Source organism: Camellia sinensis, chromosome 13, assembly GCF_055761805.1.
Source record: "Camellia sinensis isolate YWXY chromosome 13, ASM5576180v1, whole genome shotgun sequence".
NCBI classification, from domain to species: domain Eukaryota; kingdom Viridiplantae; phylum Streptophyta; class Magnoliopsida; order Ericales; family Theaceae; genus Camellia; species Camellia sinensis.
Window position 1 is genome coordinate 69,914,519 of NC_138973.1, and position 20,955 is coordinate 69,935,473.

Sequence of the window (20,955 nt, forward strand, 5' to 3'; positions counted from 1 at the left end):
TTCAAATAAACTAATATGAGAACCGACCCGACCCACACCCACGCTCGGCATGGCCGGCGGCGACGGCGCGCGTGTGGTGGTTTGGGTTAAGGTTTACTTTGTCCATAACTCCTCCCTTCTACAAACTTGGGATGCCCCTTGGGGCCCAACCCAAGTGCTGTATTCTAGAGCTTATATAAACAAAAAAGCTCTCTTAAAGTTTCAATGTGGGACAACCCATTAAAAGGAAACCCACATTTAAGTCTTTAAATGTCCATTCCTCAAACCCAAAAACGACGTTAACTTCCCATTCACTCATAAATGGTTTTGACGAACCGTTTTCACTGTGTGACTTGCCATGTGGCAAGAAACACATCACCTCTTCGAACCCGCCCCAAAAGACGTTCAGGGCCCACTCAATTTTGGGCTCAAAGATAGCCCAAAATAAGTCTATATTACACCATTTTCCCAACAGTTTCAAATCATCATAATCAAAACCCAAAAAAACCGTCTAAAATCTCAGTAAAATGGCCTTGCAACATTCATCGGAAAATGAAGCAGGTAATCGTCTCCTTTTTTTTAACAACTCTGTACATGCACTACTCCACCCTCACTACCACTGACTTCAGATTTTTTTGAATTTATCCTCACTTTTATTTCTTAATTTATATTTAATTAGACACTCGCTCCATAAATCAAAGTCTCATTGTTGTTGGATCAAAAGTTCAAGTGTTTTTCTACTTTGCCCAAAAGGACAAACTTAAACACAATGACCAAAATAGGGAGAAATAGCATCACTCTACTTTTAATTTTATTTTTTATGAAGATACAAGAGTTTCATCTTCATTTAATTTTACTTTTATAGTTGAAATTATCTACTTTGGAAAAAAACTGCCAATATTACTGAAAAATCTCCCGAGGCTTTCTTTCTTTACTCACCTCAAATTTAATGTTATTTCATTTTAGAACCTAGGTCAAAATTGTTATGAAATGAGTTTTTTATCTTATTTTTTTATAATTCTATATTCGGTTCATTGGACCAACTAATTTGGAAGGCCAGTTTCACCGTCCACTAGCAGGGATCCCAATTAAAGTCGAGATAAAGCCCGTATGGATTGACCCAAAAAAATTATTTACACTTAAGAAGTTTTGAACTTGAGACTTTAAAAGAAGCACACCTCTAGAAAATGATTACTTAGCCCATGCAAAGAATGAAAAAATGAATTAATCACTTAAAATATTTGTTTATTTTGTTAGTAAAAATAATGTATTAGTTGGTCATACTAAAAATAATGAAATATGAATTTCATACCATTTAAATATTAAGAAAAAGTGATATTTTTGAAAAATCAATTTCTAGGAAACAATATTTGTTCTTGAAAAAACAAGGAAAAAAAATGTATGGGGTAATTACAAAAAAATAAAAAATAAAAATCCCAAGGTTTCACTCTTATAATAAAATAAATCTTGAATTTTTTATTTTGGTAATTTAAATCCTATACTTTTAATAAGTTTTCAAACTAAATTATTTGTGTATTTTTGTTCAGTAAAACAAAATTAAAAAAAAAAGTATTTTAATCATTAAATTCAACTACACAATGTATTTTAGACATTTTAAGTATACCGAGTTTAAAGACTAAATTTTTTTTTTTCCGTCGATTTTGGTTTAGATGAAAAAATAAATTAAAAGATTAAAGTTTAAATTGACAAAATTAAAAATTTAAGATTTATTTTATTATAAGAATTAAACATTGGAATTTTTTTATTTTTTATTTTTATGTAATTACCCCCAAATTTAATGTTCTAATTGTTGTTCATCTTGTGAAATTAAATAAATAGATTTATGAAAAAATCAAATTATATACCAAGAACACATGCAGATAATTACAACTAAATTTCAACATAAATACACAAAATAATAAAAGGGTAAAGAAACGAAACCGAAGCCTGCACGGTAGCAGTTTCCTTAAAACAGATTTCGCCGCCTTACAGGTTGAGTGCTTGAGGAATCCCGACATCTGTCTCCCAGGATACGACGGTCAAAACCAGCTACGACAGAAGCACTATCTGTCTAGCTTAGCGAACAAAACAGTGGCAGCACTCTCTCATAGTAGGAACTTTTTGGCAAACTGACTAAAGAATAGAAGAAACAATTTCTGTGTTTGAGACTTGACGGGAGGGTCTCAATTTATACATGTATAGGGGAGAGAGGAAGAGCCTCCAGCCTTTATGGTTGTTCATAATGCACCATTAACCTCTACAATAAAGACAGGAGTTACAAACCCCATTAATGCAGGAGTTACAAACCCTATTAATGCTCTATTAAACTCTGTAATAAATGCAGGAGTTACAAATTTCATTACCTTTTTTCCATGAAGCTAACTTCATGAGGTAATTTCTCATTCAAATCTCAATGGTTTTTGGCCATTCTATTTGTGGTGTAAAGATCTCAATGCAAAGTATCTAGACCCACTTGGACCCAACACAATAGATGGTTGGGACCCACTTTAATCTTTAATTAAAGTCACCAAAAAACCATTTTTTCCAATAATCCCCCACATGAATAAAAATTGACCGAATGACTCAACAAACGAACACCGTTCAACAATAATGACTCAGAGATAGAGTACAACGGACTAACCCCGACATCAGAGAAGGTAGCTTTTGGCTTTGAACCTCTCCCAGTGAAAACCTATCGAGTTTACTGGCTGATCAGTGAATAAGACATCTTAAATTGCTCTCCCGTTTATGTAAACTGAAACAATAGATCTCACACGGGAATTACTCCTACCACCATTCTGTTCTCACTGGTGTGCCCTGTGTGGCCCTGGACACTAGCCTGGTTCAGTGAGTGGTTTCAAAGAATCTTGGCCTCTCAATTCTTCTAGAAACGGCCCCACTTCACACTCACATAGGTGACTCTACTTGAGTATCCTGCTATACTCAGCTCAATAGCTTAACACACTAGAGTCATTAAAAACTCAGCTTAGCCTCTACACTTGCAGGTATCACTGATAGAAGGAATGGCTGGAGGTTTAACCTCCTCAGTGACATACCACCATTACACGCAATTAGGTTGTCCCATTGAACCTAGATCTTGGGATCTCCAGTCAACTAGGTTGGGTTTCCATTCCGGTAACTTCCAAAGGCCTCAACCCCATTCCTTTTGACGACGTTTCTACTAACTCTCAAGTTAACCCTTTGGTTAGCGGATCCGCAATGTTGTCCTTAGACTTTACATAGTCTAGAGAGACAACTCCATTCGAGAGTAGTTGTCGTATGGAATTATGTCTACGACGGATATGTCTAGACTTTCCATTATACATATTACTCTATGCCCTACCAATTGCAAATTGACAAACACAATTAATACAAATAGCTGGCACAGGTTTAGACCAACTTGGAATATCTTCAAGGAAATGGCAAAGCCATTCAGCTTCTTCCATTGCTTTATCCAAAGCAATAAACTCTGAGTCCATCGTTGATCTAGATATACACGTTTGTTTGGAAGATTTCCAAGACACCGCTGCTCCACCAAGAGTGAACACATATCCACTAGTGGACTTTGAGTCGTTTATATCTGATATCCAATTTGCGTCACTATAGCCTTCAAGCACCGCTGGATATCGAGTATAATGCAGCCTATAATCCCGAGTGTAGCGTAAATACCTTAACACCCGCACAATACCCTTCCAATGAGAAGCATCGGGATTACTTGTGTATCTACTAAGCCTGCTAACCGAGTAAGCTATATCTGGCCTATTACAACTCATCAGATACATTAAACTTCCAATTACCCGAGAATATTCTAACTGAGAGACACTCTCTTTATTATTCTTGGTAAAATGTAGACTTAAGTCTACAGGTGTCGATGACACACTCGTATCTGATCCACTAAACTTCTCAAGTATCTTATCAACATAATGAGACTGAGAAAGTACAATTCCGCCAGATATTCTGGTAATCTTAATTCCCAGAATAACATTTGCAATGCCCATATCCTTCATGTCAAACTTAGAGTTTAACAACTTCTTGATAGTTTTGATCATTTCATCATTACTACCTATAATGAGCATATCATCAACATATAGACACAAAATGACATAACCTCTATCAATGTCTTTGACATAAACACACTTGTCACATTCGTTGATTCTAAACCCATTTGACAACATTGCGTTGTCAAACTGCTCATGCCATTGTTTAGGCGCTTGCTTCAAACCATACAAAGATTTGACAAGTTTACAAACTTTCCTGCTTTGCCCTGGAGCTGAAAATCCTTCAGGCTGCTCCATGTAGATTTCTTCATTCAAATCTCCATTTAAGAAAGTTGTCTTTACATCCATCTGGTGAATTTCTAGATTGCGCAAAGCAGCAATCACAATCACCATCCGAATGGATGTTATCCTAGTAACAGGTGAGTACGTATCAAAGTAATCCAGACCTTCTTGTTGCCTGTACCCTTTGATAACGAGCCTCGCCTTATACTTGTCAATAGACCCATCGGCCTTCATCTTTCTTTTAAAAATCCATTTGCAGCCTAAAGGCTTGCAACCTGGAGGTAAATCTACCAACTTCCAGGTGTGGTTCTGTAAGATGGAGTCAATTTCACTTTTACTAGCTTCTTTCCATAAGGGACTTTCTGGTGAAGTCACCGCTTCATGAAAAGTTCGAGGTTCTCCCTCTAACATATAAGTCAAGAAGTCCGAGCCAAAAGACTTTGCAGTCCTTGCCCTCTTACTCTTTCTTGGCTCATCTATCTCCTCAACTTGATTATCTAAGTGATCATCTGTTTGATCAGCTATGTGATCATTGTCACTTTCAACCTCTTTCATGGAACTCGGAATTTTCAAAGAAAGATGCATTTCTTGATTCCATGATAGTATTCTTGTGTATATCTGGAATAGCAGACTGAACCACAAGAAATCAATATACACTGCTAAATTGTGCACAACCGTCGAATACAAAGTCAACGGATTTTTAGGCTTATCCTAACCCTCTTGGGTATAGATATTCCCGCCTTTTGCATAACACCCCCACATTTGTAGAATTTAAACAAAGTCTTTTGACCTTTCCCAAAAATTCATACAGGGTCTTTAAACAATTCCTTGTGTCACAATGATTAAGAAACTCTCAAAATCATATCACAGTAAATACATTCCCAGAATGTCATCAACCGAATTAGGCACCCAAATATATTTGATCCAACCTATCACTCTGAAGCCAATAGTCTTACTATTAGGAAACACAAATCCAGTGTTCAATAGTCTACTATATGGAACTTCATAACATGGCCAGTAGTCTTATCACTAGGAATCACTAATTTCTCAGCATGTGGTCAGTAGACTTTCTACTACTAGCAATCACAATGTCTTAACCTGTGATTAGTAGTCACTTTACTACTAGGAATCACAACTTCCTAACATAGGATCAATAGACTCTTTCATTACTCGAAATCAGCATGTCTTGACATATGATCAGCAGCCTCTCTACTACTAGGAACCATCATGTCTCGACATGTGATCAGTAATCTGTTCACTACTAGGAACCACAATCTCATAACTATGTAGCCAGTGGTCTAACACCTCCTAGGAACCACCAGTTTTCTATCTCTGTGATCAGTGATCTTATACTCACTAGGAGCCACCAATTTAAGAATATATTTGGAATTTAAAAATCCAAAAAATATTCACCCACTATAATAGGTTGTCTCATCTTTGCTTTCAAGCAAAGTCACATAGCACTCATATATGCTATAATTAACACAAGGATAACATACTAATTGCCTCTGATTAATTCAGAAATGTTATCATGCAATATTATGATTTCCTTTAATCACACTAGATCTCTCTACATCATCTTTTAAGAATCTCGCAAGGCTTAACGTTGTCAGGTGGAACAATATTTCTGTTTGTCACATTTTGAAACCATTTCTGAAACATCACAACAGAATTTCACTTCTGTGATTCCAGAAATTAAACTTAACTCTTAGAAAATCCCTCAGATGGAAATTTAATTCAAAACTAGTCTCACCATTTAACCTAGAATCGAACATGGTCAGGAATGTTCCCAGGAAGACTGGAGGGTCACATCGGTCCCACTTAAAACCCAGTTAACCTTTTGACAAAACATCCAAGAGCATGTTGACTCCTAGTTCATGGGAAACAATTTTAAAATTAAGATTTCCAAGGGATAAACCAGGTTATAACAAACCAATTTCCAAGCAAATAAAATTTGCTACCAGAATTATACCACTCATAAAAGTTAATCGGTACTCCCGGAACTGAGCCCATGATTTCTGAATAAAAACAAAAATATTTTAGCTAATGCTAATATAGCGATCCCGGGTTTACCCTTGTTGTACAGTGATCCGGACATGTGTCCGTGGATGTTGGATGTTGTTTATTATCTTGTTTGCATCCTTTTTACTTTGTATATTGAGTATGGGATGTGTTGGGCAGGTTTGTTACAGGTTGGTTGTGTTTGGGAGCCTAGTGTTGCTGCCCAGATTTTTGGTCCTTCGCTCGAGCGAGGAGTCTGTCGCTCGAGCGAGAGTAGTGTTGCCCCGGTTCTGGACCTGAGAGTTGTAGTTTCTGGCTCGAGCGAGATTTTCGTGGCTCGAGCGGTCTGGGTTTTTCTTCGCTCGATCGAGAACTTCTTGGCTCGAGCGAGAGTTTTCTGTGTCTGGTCGCTCGAGCGACCAATCCTTCGCTCGAGCGAGCGTGTTTTATATCAGCGGACAACAGCGTCTAAAACATCACTTTTTCAGTCCTTTTCTTTGATTAAACCCTAAATCCGACACCCTCTCTCTCTAAACTTGCACTCTCTCTAAGATTTGATCTCCCTAGGGTGTGAATCTAGCCTAAGGCCTTCGTTAAAAAGATAGAGGGCGTTGAGAGCTTCGATTTAATCTGAAAAAGGTTGGATTTGGAGCAAGTTGATCTTGGAGTCTTCATCTCCTTTTGGGCTAAAACTTCGAGGTAGGGATATCCTACTCCTCTCTATGGGTTTTGTCTTTAAATTTTGGTATTTTGAGATGTTGGGCTTGGTTTGGTAATTTTGTGAAAGTTTGGGGCTTTTGTGTAATTTTACAAAAGTTGGGGGTTTTATTCATAATAAACCTAGATGCATGTTTGGCATAGAAAAATAGAATGATTGTTGAATCATTGATGAAAATGGGACCTAAGGGTTGAAATGGTAATTATGGAAAATGGCCTAATTACATTGTTTAATTAATTGGGATAATTAATTGGTGAGAAATGAGGAAATGAAATGTTGATTGAATATCCATTTGTGCATTTATTTTCTGTTTTAGAAATAACTGCTTTGGGCTATCGGTGGAGGATAGTCGAGATTGTTGTAGACAATGCATGATGATTAGGTAAACGGAAACTAATCAATGGAATGTGTCATGGAACTTGACGGTTGATAGAATACATTAATTGTGTGTATTGTGTGATTGTATATAGAACCAATGTGTTTATATACGTTATGTGTAGAGGAGGAGATAGGGGATGTACTCCGCGGTTTAGGGGAAGATAGGGGATGTACCTCTAAACCGGATAGGTATTGGGAGGAGATAGGGGATGAACTCCGTAGACAGAGCTCATATGCTTGTCTAGAGAAGTGAAGATAGAGCTCATATGCTTATCTTTGTGAAGTGAAGTGTGGATACAGCTTGTATGCTTATCTGTGGATATTGTTGATATACATATCTGTTGTAGAGTGTGGATACAGCTTGTATGTTTATCTGTGGATATTGTTGATATACATATCTGTTGAGAATGTGGATATAGCTTTTATGCTTATCTGAATGTGAGATATAGTTTTTTTATACATATCTGTGGAAATGATGATAGAGCTAGCATGCTTATCTGTTGAAAAAGGGAAAATGAAAAGTAATTGGGACTTGTAAGTCATTGACATAAATATGTAATTTATGTGATTGTATCAGTGTTGACCAACTATCAATTGCTAATGTTTTAGTCATTGTCCATGGTTGGTTTAGTGTATTTCTACTGGGCTGTGGCTCACCCTATATGGGAATATCATTTTCAGGTACAGGAAGCATGCCACCTCCAAGGACATAGCTGGGAGGCTAGTGGCGGGCATAGTTTTGTCGTTTTACTTTTGATGTATTACATGTAATTTCAAGCCAAGGGCTTAACGTGTAAACGAGTTAGAACTCTTTGTTGTAACCAAGTGTTAACTTGGAAAGCTGTAAGCCCGTAGGGCATTTTGTTATGAGGTTAACATGTAATACTTATGTCTTGGAATTCTAATGAATGAAAGGAATGCGGTTAGTTTATATGTAAATGCATGTCTTATCTGATGGGTTTAATGTTATTATTTTGAGGGCGTTACAGCTAAAATTTGATTTCTTTTCTCAAAACCACAACACTTTGGAAATAATCAGATTATAACCAAAGACTTTCTCCAAATTTGGTTTTCCAACACTTTGGGAATAAAATGATTAAACCCAAAGAATTCCTCAAACTCCAAAAGTTTGAGACTAAATCCGTCTTAGTTGTCATTTCTGAACAAATAATACTCTTTAGCCAAGGCTAAACACTTTGGTTTCTATTCTAGAAAACCAAACCAAGTTCCAAACTTACAAGCAATTTAAAAATTGCTACAACCAAATACATGCATATAAAATGCTTCTAATAATATAAGCAAATAAAACTTGCTGCTTCAAATTGGTAAACAAACCAACTAAATCTCTGAAGCCCTCTTGGCTGTTGCTCTCTAGCAAACTCAAACCTTAAGACACTTTAGCTGAAGCCCTCTGGCAAACTGTAGCCCTCCGTCTAATGCATTCTTTGCAAGCTTCAAATGTTCTCATGCTCTCTAGTAGAAAATGAAGCCCTCCTGCTAAAATGAAGCCTACTGGCTTTGCTCAACTCATGCCCTCTGGGAAAAAATTTCTTCAAATATAAAGGAAAAATAAACCAATCCAATTGAGGATTATAAGTAGTCCATACAATTCCTTTCTACGCTTAGGTACTCCTACAAAGAAAGTTAGTAGCAAACCACAACAAAATACAAACAAATAATCTAAAAATTTAATTATAATAAATAATTGAAACCATCTAGCCAACTTTTAATTATATAAGTAACCAATGCATTAAAATGCCAATTAAATAATTCAGATTAATGCACCCAAATAAATAATTCATATTAATGCATACAATTAGAGAATTTAGATTAATCATGTACACAATTCATAAAACTCTATAACTCCAAATACATTAAATTATGTAATCTAGCCTAGAAAATAATAAGCATGTAACAAATTGAGACTAGAATAGAATTAGCATGTAATACATCTAAAACACACATGGATCTATTCACCAGCAAACACAAATATATTAATTTACTTAGAAGGATGAATCAGTGCAAGAAGGCATGAAAATAGTTTTATGTGCGTGCAAAGAAGCAAAATCATGAACTGGCAATTAACCGACAGAAAAAGAAACAATGGCCTATTCATGTAAATTACTTGAATCTCTAAACATGCAAATTTATATTTTGTATCATTGAAACAGTGAGCAACTCCACAATAGTTCCTAGTAACTTTATACAAAGCTGACATAATTGTCTATATAAATCTATTCGATTAATTTCATAGAAAATATATATAAATCTGTTTTAAGCTTGTTGTTCATCTTGTGAAATTAAATAAATAAATTAAATAAATAGATTTATGAAAAAATCAAATTATATACCAAGAACACATGCAGATAATTACAACTAAATTTCATCATAAATACACAAAATAATAAAAGGGTAAAGAAACGAAACCGAAACCTGCACGGTAGCAGTTTCCTTAAAACAGATTTCGCCGCCTCACAGGTTGAGTGCTTGAAGAATCCCGGCGTCTGTCTCCCAGGATACGACGGTCAAAACCAGCTACGTCAGAAGCACTATCTGTCTAGCTTAGCGAACAAAACAGTGGCAGCACTCTCTCATAGTAGGAACTTTTTGGCAAACTGACTAAAGAATAGAATAAACAATTTCTGTGTTTGAGACTTGACAGGAGGGTCTCAATTTATACATGTATAGGGGAGAGAGGAAGAGCCTCCAGCCTTTATGGCTGTTCATAATGCACCATTAACCTCTGCAATAAAGACAGGAGTTACAAACCCCATTAATGCAGGAGTTACAAACCCCATTAATGCTCTATTAAACTCTGTAATAAATGCAGGAGTTACTAACTTCATTACCTTTTTCCATGAAGCTAACTTCATGGGGTAATTTCTCATTCAAATCTCAATGGTTTTTGGCCATTCTATCTGTGGTGTAAAGATCTCAATGCAAAGTATCTAGACCCACTTGGATCCAACACAATAGATGGTTGGGACCCACTTTAATCTTTAATTAAAGTCACCAAAAAATAATTTTTTCCAACAATAATAAGAATGATGGCCTGATAGAAATATAAGCGGAAGAGGATTTGCAAGATCATATAAGAAGCATTTTTTAAGCCCTTTCTAAACTTAAAAGCCTAAACTAGAGCTAACCACAAAAATCATAAAAATCTCGAACAGGTTCAATCTAAGCCAAATCGTACGAGTTTAAGAAACTTTTAGATAGTGTTTTGTAGAATTTTAAAATTATGATTTGAGAATAGAGTTGTATTTTAATTTTGTGAGTTTTGGAATTATGATTTAAATCTGAAAAATTAATTTGGTTATGAGTTTTGAAAAAAGTTTTGAATTGAGTTTGAAATTTTTGATGTGACATATGATATTTGATTAAAAAACTTACAACTTATTACTAAACACACAATCCAAAATTCTATTCAAAGCTCATAAAATTTTTAAAAAAAAAAAATCTAAAAATATTTTTTATTTAAAATATAAAAATAACAGGTGCAAAAAAAAAAAAACTATTCCGATCAACCAGCCGAACGTCCGGGGGGATAACTAGGTAGATGAGTTTTCAAACGCGGATGAGGAATAAATTTTGAAAGTTGTATCCAAACAGAGGGTTCACATGAAGTGGTAGAATTATAATTAGAACACTACACCAAACATAGCCTAAATTTTCAATTCTAGCCTCACTTTTTTCACACAATGGGCTAGGGTAATGACCTACATGCTAATCTGTCTGTTGTACAGTTAACGAAATCATCAATCTTTCTCTCCTATCACTACTATAAAAACACTAAATAATAATGGTTAATCATGATCTCTCATAAACAATCTCAACTTTTTCTTTCTCATTAAGCATGATCTTTGAAGGTGGGATTGTTTATGGTTATAGTTTATCACAGTTTTTTAATCGTAATATTACCTTCAAAAAGCTGTGATTGTTTCTACAAAACAATTTTTTTCTGGTATTATTAATTTCAGTTTACAAAAATAAATTGTGATCAATTTTGGCCTTTTTTTTCTTTTTTCTTTTTTTCAAAAAATGGTTTCATGAAACCTTTTGATGCTACTATAGCTACTATGTTCTAATGAAGAACTTCAATCAAACAAATTTTGTAACAGTTAACAAAAATTAATCCATAATTGATCAACTATAACCTTTCAAAGAGAATTCAGAAATTTCATATTAAAACCACCCTAATCCACTCCATGAAACAACAAAACAAGTTGATAAGTTCGACAAATTAGGTTTGCATTTGCTTTTAAACAATATAAATGCATTTTCACTTCCTTCAACGTTACCAAGATCTGTTTTCCAACAGGCGTAACGGATGAAGATTAAAGGATGCATTTAACTTGCATTCGATGGTGCATTTGAACATCAGATATGGTGTATTATGGATCCGTTGGGAATTGATTATTTTGCTAAAAGAAAATGTTTAAGACTCACATAAAATTTTATGTACTCACAATGATATAGTATCATATGTGTCAATTTTGATTTATTACAAATCCAATAATATAAAGCCTAACACCCTTGCCAAATCATTATAGATGAATTATTTAGTAAAAAAAATTATTAAAAAGTTGTGATTATTTCACAATTACCAAGTGCTTCTCGGGCACGTGATAAGCAGCAACCAATAATACTTTATTTCATGATTCTTAAAATTTGCTCAATTTTAAATAATAGGCTAAAAATACAAAACTATTACATGCATCTAATTTAATTAATGAATAAATTACACTTTGTAACCCTGTATTTTTTACCAAATGTCACTTTGATCATTACACATGAAATTATGACAGTCAACTCCTGCACTTTTAGTCAATTGTCAATATCTTCCTTTTATTACTCTGCTGCATAAATCTTTAATAAAAATAATAATTTAATAAGCACATGCCTACGGAGTGTAATTTACCCTTAATTAATAGATTAAAAACAGAAAATTACTAAATTCAAGAAAATTTAATATAATATTAATTACGTATTAATAAAATAAAATTAGACCGTTACTAAAATCAAGAAAAATTAATACTACCCTAGAATTAGGGTGCCTATTGTCTTGATCAAAAAATAAATAAAAATTAGGGTGCCTATTGTATATGTCAAGCACTACTGGCACTGTTGTGCTCACGGTGAGGCTCACTCTGATTCTTATTTTAATAATTGAAAGTATTTATTTTTTAGAATATATTGTGTACAATATACTTATAAAAATAAGTTAATTGGATAACGATAACCCTTTAATCAAAACATATTTATATTCAATATTATATTTAAAATAACACTTACTATTTATTTTTATCAATACAAATGCGTTTTGATGAAAGAGTTACTGTTGTTAGGTCAACTTTATTATTTATAGATATGTTCTTCGTGGTATACGCTAAAAAGTAAATAGTTCAAATTATCAATATAAGACTCGGAGTGAGCCTAAAAGCGTGCACAATAGTGCCCGCATGCTTGATGCACAATAGGCACCCCAATTCTCTATTTAACAAATGGATAATGTTAGGGATATCAAACTTTTTATCAAATAAATGATCATAATAATAATGGGCATTGCTAGACATTTATTACCATTTTTCTTAACCACATCTTATTAAATACCCCAGAGACATTTATTAGCATTAACCATAATAATAATGGGCATTGTTAGGCATCGGCTTCTTTTACTAGTATATATATTTGAACCACACACATTCCCATTCCCATTCCCATTTCCATTCCCATTCCCATGTGTATTGAGGTCTGAAAATCATTATTGTGACAAAAGTCTACTGTCTTTCAGGTATTTGTTTATGATTTATGGCATTATATTTTTTCCTAGTTAATAATTTGTTATTTTTAAATAGAAATTTCTACAACTTCCTTCAAATGTAAAGATGTTTTAGTCTGAATTCCAAATTAGAGAGTGAAATTAAATAAATGTTTGTCATTCAATCAAGCAAATTTGTTAACAGAAAACAATGTTAATTCATGTTTAATATTTGTAAAATTAGTATATTTAAATCCATTTTTACTAAACTCAAAAAAATAAAATTAAAAAAATAAAAATTTATTGTATTTTCCTTCAATTACTTACAAATAATATAACATTAATCGCACTTGCATTTTTTTAATAGGGAAATCATTACTTGAAACAAATTATGCCTTGATTTTTGTATGTGCGTTTGTAAATTTACTCAATATTTCCTGTTTAATTTGTCTGTTCATTTTCATTGTTATTTGGTTTATTTGGTTTAGCAGTTTGACATGTCTTTTTTACTCCCTTCATAATAGAATATTGCTAACCATTATGCTCTATTTTTGGTTCATTAAAATGAATTGTAATTCCATAGACTTTCTTATGGAATGACTATTTATTTAAAATTGTGAAAGGTAAATCTATTTATAATGCGTTTGTTATTATTTTTTTAATTTAATCGAACAAATGAATGAATATTTTGATGGAATGGTAATTTCATTCCACTTTAATCATTCCAATGAATGAAACACTACCTAAGGAGTTGGCCTGGTGGTCAAGGCCGGGGAAATGGGGATGTGCTCTCTCTATGTTCTTAAGTTCAAAATCTCCTTGCCCCAAACAATTTTTTGGGTTAGTCCATACTTTAATTGGACCATTTGTTAGTAAACGGTGAGATTGGTGGTTACCAAGTTATCATAAATAAATAAATAATAATGCTCTCTCGCACTCTTATTAAAATAAATTTAAGAAATCGATTTACAAAAACAAATTTTACATAAATAATTTAATTAAAATAATATGACAATGACATTTTAAAATAATAAGTTAGTTTGATAAGACTTATGTAATTTTAAATGAATTTTCCTATATGATAAATTTATCACCTCATTGGTATAATTTTTCTCCATAAAAAAACCCAATGGTTAGCCATCAATCCAGTCAAATTGATATTTTCAGTTTTCAACTAAAATTAAATTGGAGTAATGCAAGAGATTGATTTTTTAATTTATTAATTCTTAAATAAATTACTTCATTGGAAATAAATTTAATTATTATAATTTTAAGTGTTTTTTTTTTTTTTGGGTCAATACATAAGAGAGATATTTACAACCAATCTATCATGCCCAACCTCTCTATCGAAATTGACCCAGTGACGTCTATACAACTATTAGATCAAATATCCTAATTTAATTTTACGAATTTTAAATATTCTCCTTCAATTGCAATGATAATAGGGCTAGTGTATATCTTAGGTACAAGGATATTCATTGTTCAAAGTTTCCCGATTTCGATACAATTCTAATTTAATGCCAAACATAGGTGTCGTTGGTTTTTTTCCACGTTACATACAAAAAAATAAAAATAAAGGATAAACTACAATTCTAGTCTGTAAAATATAGATTCATTGCCACCATTTTGGTCCCTTAATTTTTAATTTGTTCAATCAACTAGGCCTAACCTAATTAACCACCATGACTTTCTTAAGAACTTAGTCCCCAGGGGAGGTTATTCAACTCTTCTTAGAGAGAGTTGAATTTACAAAGGGTGGAAAGACTAACTTTTAAAGGTGCTAATCTAATAATTAATAACTGATTTTAGTATATCAAAATTTTGCTTCAAAATTGCCAATTTTAGTCAAATTAATATAATCTCAAAACGGTTGTTTAAATCGTTAAGAAAAAATAATTATCAATTTTACTATGGTCCTAAAAATGTATATTTTGTGTCATATTGGTCTCTCAAGTATCAATTTTATCAACTTCGTACTTTAATATTGTATGGTTATGTTTTATTTTCTTCATTAATGTTTCATGACAGACAAAATTAAAAACTTCAAGGACCAAAGTGATACGAGTGACAAGAAACACATACTTTTAAAGAACTTGTGTGTATTTTATTACAATTCCGTTAACTATTTAGACGGTACGCTTAGAATTGGAACAAATTGACTTAAATTGACATTTCAATGATGAAATTGACAAAATTAAAACTTGAAGAACCAAAAAGACAATAAACGCATACTTTAAGGACTACAAATATATTTTGTCCAAAAATAAAATATGTGAACCTTATGTGTATAGATAAGGTACGATTGTAATTTCATTAATTGCCTTAAATAATTATAGATGATTGTTGTGATTTTTTATCACTAACTACTTTGCTTTTTTATTATTTTCCAGATCATCCCATGGACTTACATGCTATTGTATTATTTCTCTGTCTATGCTCTCACCTTGTGGGACACAATGGAATTGAAGGAGACTGGAGGAGTTTAACTAAAGAGGAAGATTTGGAGTTGGAGGAGCAACTTAAGCATCTCAACAAACCAGCAGTCAAGACTATACAAGTATTTATTCTCAACTATTATTAGAAACATTTAGACTGCGGTTGGATCACTAATTTAGATAGAGAAATGGAATAGCTAGGTAAAGTATAACTATATTTGATTCACTTTTCACTCTCGTTTTCTATTTTCTTTTTCAAATTCATATATAAATTTAAAATCCAAACACAGTCTTAATTCAATTTTGCTATTCTTGTTTCATTGGAGTAAATTATATTTGATTAATAGACTTGCCATAATTGATGTTGATGTTATCAGTTGCATATCGTACCCCAGTTTGAAATGTTCCTGGACTGGGAAATTGGTAAAATCTTATCCTACCCCATGTTTGTCTGGAATCACACTAGACATACATACGTAGTGTAATGACCATAATGGGAGAATATTTTGGTGCTTTTACCAATGCAGACCCTTCTTAATCTCTCATTTGGTTTCTCATCACCTTATAGAGATCAATAATCAGTAATATCCCATACTTAATGTCTTATTTTGTATCTAACTCTTATGGAACTTAATAATCACAATATAAAGGATATATAGAGACAATCCCAAACAAACACAATCTCTATGTACGGCATGGGATCCTTTTGTCTCTAATATGGAATGAATTAAATTTATATCAAATTAACAATAAAATATTAAACTAATTTTTTAAATTAAAAAGTTATTTATTGGGTTAAAAAAATCTATCTCTTCAATTTCAAATCAGAACATACATATCTATCAACAAACTATGTCTCAAACATAATAAATAAAAATTTAAGTTGAGCCGGTTTCCTAGGATGTCCTGGGACTAGTTTCGAGGACATTCAATTTCAATATTGCCCAGTTAAATTTTCTATGAAAATCAAATTGCAGAGATTAATAGGCAACTTAGGCCGAATATCATCGATGTCTTGAATTGTAACCATCAAATTTGACATTCTAAACTTGAGAATACAGAATACGGTATTATTATCTTTGTGCAAAATTGTGAACAACCTTTCATGAATTGAACAATTGTATATAAAAATTAACAAAAAGATTGTAACATTTACAGAATAATTATGGAGATATATATGATTGCGTGGATTTCTACAAACAGCCTGCATTTGATCACCCTTTACTGAAGAACCACACTTTCCATTTTCAGGTTTGTCTCCATACATCCTCTTATCTCCAACACATAATTGAAGGCTACTTAATTATTTATTCAACATTGTAGTTCGCACAATAGGTTTTGGGATTACTGCACATCCTAAATTCGAATGGAAGCACATCCATATGCACACACTAAAGGGGAAAAATCACAAAAATTTGCATACAAAAGAGAATATACTATGAATCATAGTGAGTACAACAACGAAACCAAAAACCTTTAAAATTTGACACCAATACCAAAGTCTTGAAACTCTGCCCATTTCTCTACTTACGATTAACTAATTCCAAAATCTACACGTTCTTACTTACTCACTATTATTGTCCCCGGAATTTTTTCATATCCCCTACATCTTTACAAGCCATCTCAATCTCACACCTTTACAATACTTCTTTTTATTGGCAAAGGGAATAATTGTATTGATCAAATCCAATAGATAAAATATAATTTTGGGTTAAGCATCAATAAAAGAGAGGAGAGTGTAGAGAAGATTCATATTTATAGGCAAACCATAGAAATGTTAGTCCCATACAATTAGTAAAACCCTACACATTGAATTACAAGTGAACTTTTGATTTCACAACCTAACCCAAAATACAGTATGAATCTTACAAAATTTGATTTGATACACACCCAACACTAATAACTTTATGAGGCTTATAGAAAACAAGACATGCACGAACCCAACAGTAGAATCCAACTCTTGTGAATTTTCTGTAAGCCATTATGTGATCAATTTATGTGGAAGTCTCCTTTACCTTTTTTCGAATTGAGTTGAATTGCAGATGAAGCCCACTTCATTACCCAATAGATCAAGAGATCAAGTTTCCTCAAAAGATAGCAAACCTCTACGTATAGGACTAAAGGGCGGAGGTTGCCCGGTTGGAACAGTTCCAATTAGAAGAACTACTAAAGAAGATCTCATTAGAAAGAAACTTGCTTCAAAAATAATGACTCCGGCAGATGACACCGGTGGTGCTGATGTAAGTTATCCTAGTCAATCAAGATTATATAGCTTCACAATACTAGTTTTGCACTATTGCTTGTTTTCTATATTTCGTTTTATTTGTTTATATGAATCACCTTCTTGAATGAGCTGTCAACACACACATAAAACACTCTAAACACATTTTTTGATCCTATAAATTGATTTTAGTCCTCATTTTTTGAAGCTATGTTTAGCCTCATCTTGTTGAAAGTTTTAGGCAAACTTTTGATAATAATTTTACTTGTAGATGTGATTGTTTACATGGCTTGAATCTGCACAACCAAAAACACTAAAAATTAAATCTTACAGTTAGGGCACAATGCATTTTTTGAATGAATAGAGGGGGGGGGGGGGAGGAAATCAACAAAAAAAAAGCAAGCGCATAAATATATACACGTGTGTTGGGTTGGTTTCCCTCGTAGGTGGATGATGGCCTAAATATTCGGTAAAAGCCCATGTGAGTCTCAAGCCTACATGGAGAGATTATGGTAGCGTTTGGTTTACTTTTCAAAACTCAACTCTGTTTTTAAATCATGATTTGAATACAACTTGTTAACCAAACATATTTTTTAAATACAACACAAATACTTTCAAAACTCCTCTTTTTTTTCTTTTTCTTTTTTTATTATTAATCAATCAATCACTTTTTCTCTCATATCTCTCCTCTCTCCTCTTACATTCTCTCACATTCTATACATCAATAAAAAAAAATTGCAAATCATTTCAAAATTATTTTCAAAACTCATAACTAAACAAATTTTCTCTTTTCAAATAATGATGCGAAAACTCAAAACTAAAAATATAACTGTACACTCAAATTATAATTTTAAAATTAAACCAAACAGATAATGTTTTTTGTTTGGTTTTTGGCCCGTGTGTGTGAGGAGACAAAAACCCTCTCTACTACCCTAGAGAGAGAGAGTAGAGTGCAACCACCAAATAGAGGAAAAAGGGAGCCAAGCAGTTTTTTGGAGAGATATGAGGAAAAAGGGAGCCAACCCTGTCTAGCTTTGATCAAACAGTTCGATCGGCAAGCATTCATGGTCCGATTGAGCTGAAATTTGGAAGGCGAGTTCACACTCAAGGCTCTAAGATCTGAATGGTGGAGATCAGATTTGGAGCATTCTGAATTTGGTTTTCTAGCTCGTGAACAGTACCCTGTTTTTGTGAGATCTTTCCTAAATTTTGTAACTAGTTCTTTGGTTGCCAAGAAAACTTATTTGTAGTTGTTCTTGATTGTTTGCCTCTGGTACTAACTAGGGAGAACTCTTGTACACCCATTATTCTTTGATAGTGGAGATATTTGATGGACTACGGTCCCGTGGTTTTTTCCTCTCATGGTGGAAACGTTTTCCACGTAAAAATTGCTCTTGCCTTCTTTTTTTTTGATCGGCAAATTGCTCTTGCCTTGTTGTGTGACTTTTAGATTTATTATTTTAAGATTACATATATATTGTGCTCTATTCAAATTGTTTCCTAATAGATTCACACAAAGAGGGAGAAATTACTTATGCTATTTTGTGCCAGATTCGGGTATTTTGAATTGGCCTTTGGTTTTCTCCCAACAATATGGATATGTACAGATTCTCATAGTGGAAAAGGTTATAGGGAAAATATAAAAGTAACATATATGTTTTGGACATTTTTTACCCAGTATGCCATAGTTGAGACAATAGATGGTCCAAACAAATACAGTGGAGCGTCAGCGGTGCTTAGTGTACACCAACCAGATGTTGTGGGTAAACAATATAGTGCAGGGCGAATGATGATTGCAAATGGGCCTGATAGCTTACAATTTGGGTGGAGGGTAAGTTGATCTTCTTGCTTGTTGTAAATTTAACTTCTTACTTATTTTACAAACAATTTTCAGAAGTAAAAACTAGCTTCACATAGACAAAAGCATTTGTTGTCATTATGTTTTTGGTTTGTCTCAGGTGGATCCATCTTTGTTTGGTGATGCACGTACTCGACTATTCATATATACGAATGTAAGTATCATTGCTTTTTATTGCATATTATTTTGATTGACTATTTTTCTTAGTAGCTCTTACAATATATTCTTATATGTTTGTCTACCAAACAGGCAGGTCAATCTCATTGTTTCAATACAAATTGTCCTGGATTTGTGATCGTGGACACAGAAATAGCTCTTGGTTCAGGATTTTCAGAGGTCTCTATACGTGGAGGGACACCGGTTGCGATGGAAATCTACATCTTGCAAGTAAAATTTGAAAACTCTTAATATACATAAAGTCCACACCTAGACCACTGTATTGGCACATCACAAGTTCCCAAGTCATGCTACCATTGTGTTAAATAATTATTACACCAATAATTATGAAACAAAAATCATAATTAAGTAATAAGTGGTAAAGAAATAGAATTTGCATTCTTTTGTTCAATTATTCAATTTTGATGTCCATGGAAAAATATATAGGACCTAGCTAATGGAAACTGGTGGCTTGGAGCTGCGAATACTAATATCGGATTTTGGCCAAAGAGAATACTTGGCGGCGGATTAGCAAACTTAGCTTCACATGCTGAATGGGGAGGAGAGGTATTTAGTCCACCGGGCACCCCAAAACCTGCAATGGGGGCAGGTTATTTTCTAATTGAGGACACCAGATATGATGCATACTTCAGGAATATTGCACTTAAGAGTCCAAGTGGACAGGATATAATAAATCCTCAAACATACGAGTTTACAAACAATAGAAAACTGTATGGTGTGAAAGATGAAGGATACAGGGGGGCTCACTTTGGGCATTTGGTACTATATGGGGGCCCTGGAGGTTCCTAGAAGGAGAACACAAATTTGGTACTTTTAAAATTTCATTTTGGCATGGATTAATAATGTAAAACTGACCACCCCTTGCCCTTCTATATATATATAATTGCATGTGCTTTGCAAGACTCAAGTGCTATTGTTTATGCTTGGGTGATGCACAATCCAACCCTTTTAGCTTTGCAAATTTTAATCTTCTTGACTGTAATGTCGTCAATAAAATAAAAAATAAAAAAAAAAATTGGATTATTCATACAGGACCTATTTTGAACATTTACGGGTGCTAAGCCAATGTAATAGGAATTACTCACAATTATTTATTTATTAGCACCCACACAGAGATTGTTTGAATATGATTACCAAAATTTTCTTA

The 20,955-nt window shown here is 33.4% G+C and overlaps 1 protein-coding gene across 1 annotated transcript; it reads left to right on the plus strand.

Moving 5' to 3' along the window:
• The first annotated feature begins 506 nt into the window (after positions 1–506).
• Positions 507–20,597, plus strand: LOC145805470 (protein neprosin-like). Its single transcript, XM_082900606.1, has 8 exons — positions 507–540; positions 15,508–15,674; positions 16,711–16,803; positions 17,595–17,792; positions 19,452–19,604; positions 19,732–19,785; positions 19,881–20,018; positions 20,235–20,597. Exons 1-8 carry the CDS (start codon positions 507–509, stop codon positions 20,595–20,597), a joined length of 1,200 nt encoding a protein of 399 aa, XP_082756732.1.
• The last annotated feature ends 358 nt before the right edge of the window (positions 20,598–20,955 follow it).

Excerpts from the sequence above, each read along its gene's own strand:
- LOC145805470 (XM_082900606.1), top strand. The coding sequence starts at position 507 with ATGGCCTTGCAACATTCATCGGAAAATGAAGCAG. Across the intron at positions 541-15,507 it reads TTCATCGGAAAATGAAGCAG|ATCATCCCATGGACTTACAT; the intron begins GTAATCGTCTCC and ends ATTATTTTCCAG. Across the intron at positions 19,605-19,731 it reads GCTTACAATTTGGGTGGAGG|GTGGATCCATCTTTGTTTGG; the intron begins GTAAGTTGATCT and ends GGTTTGTCTCAG.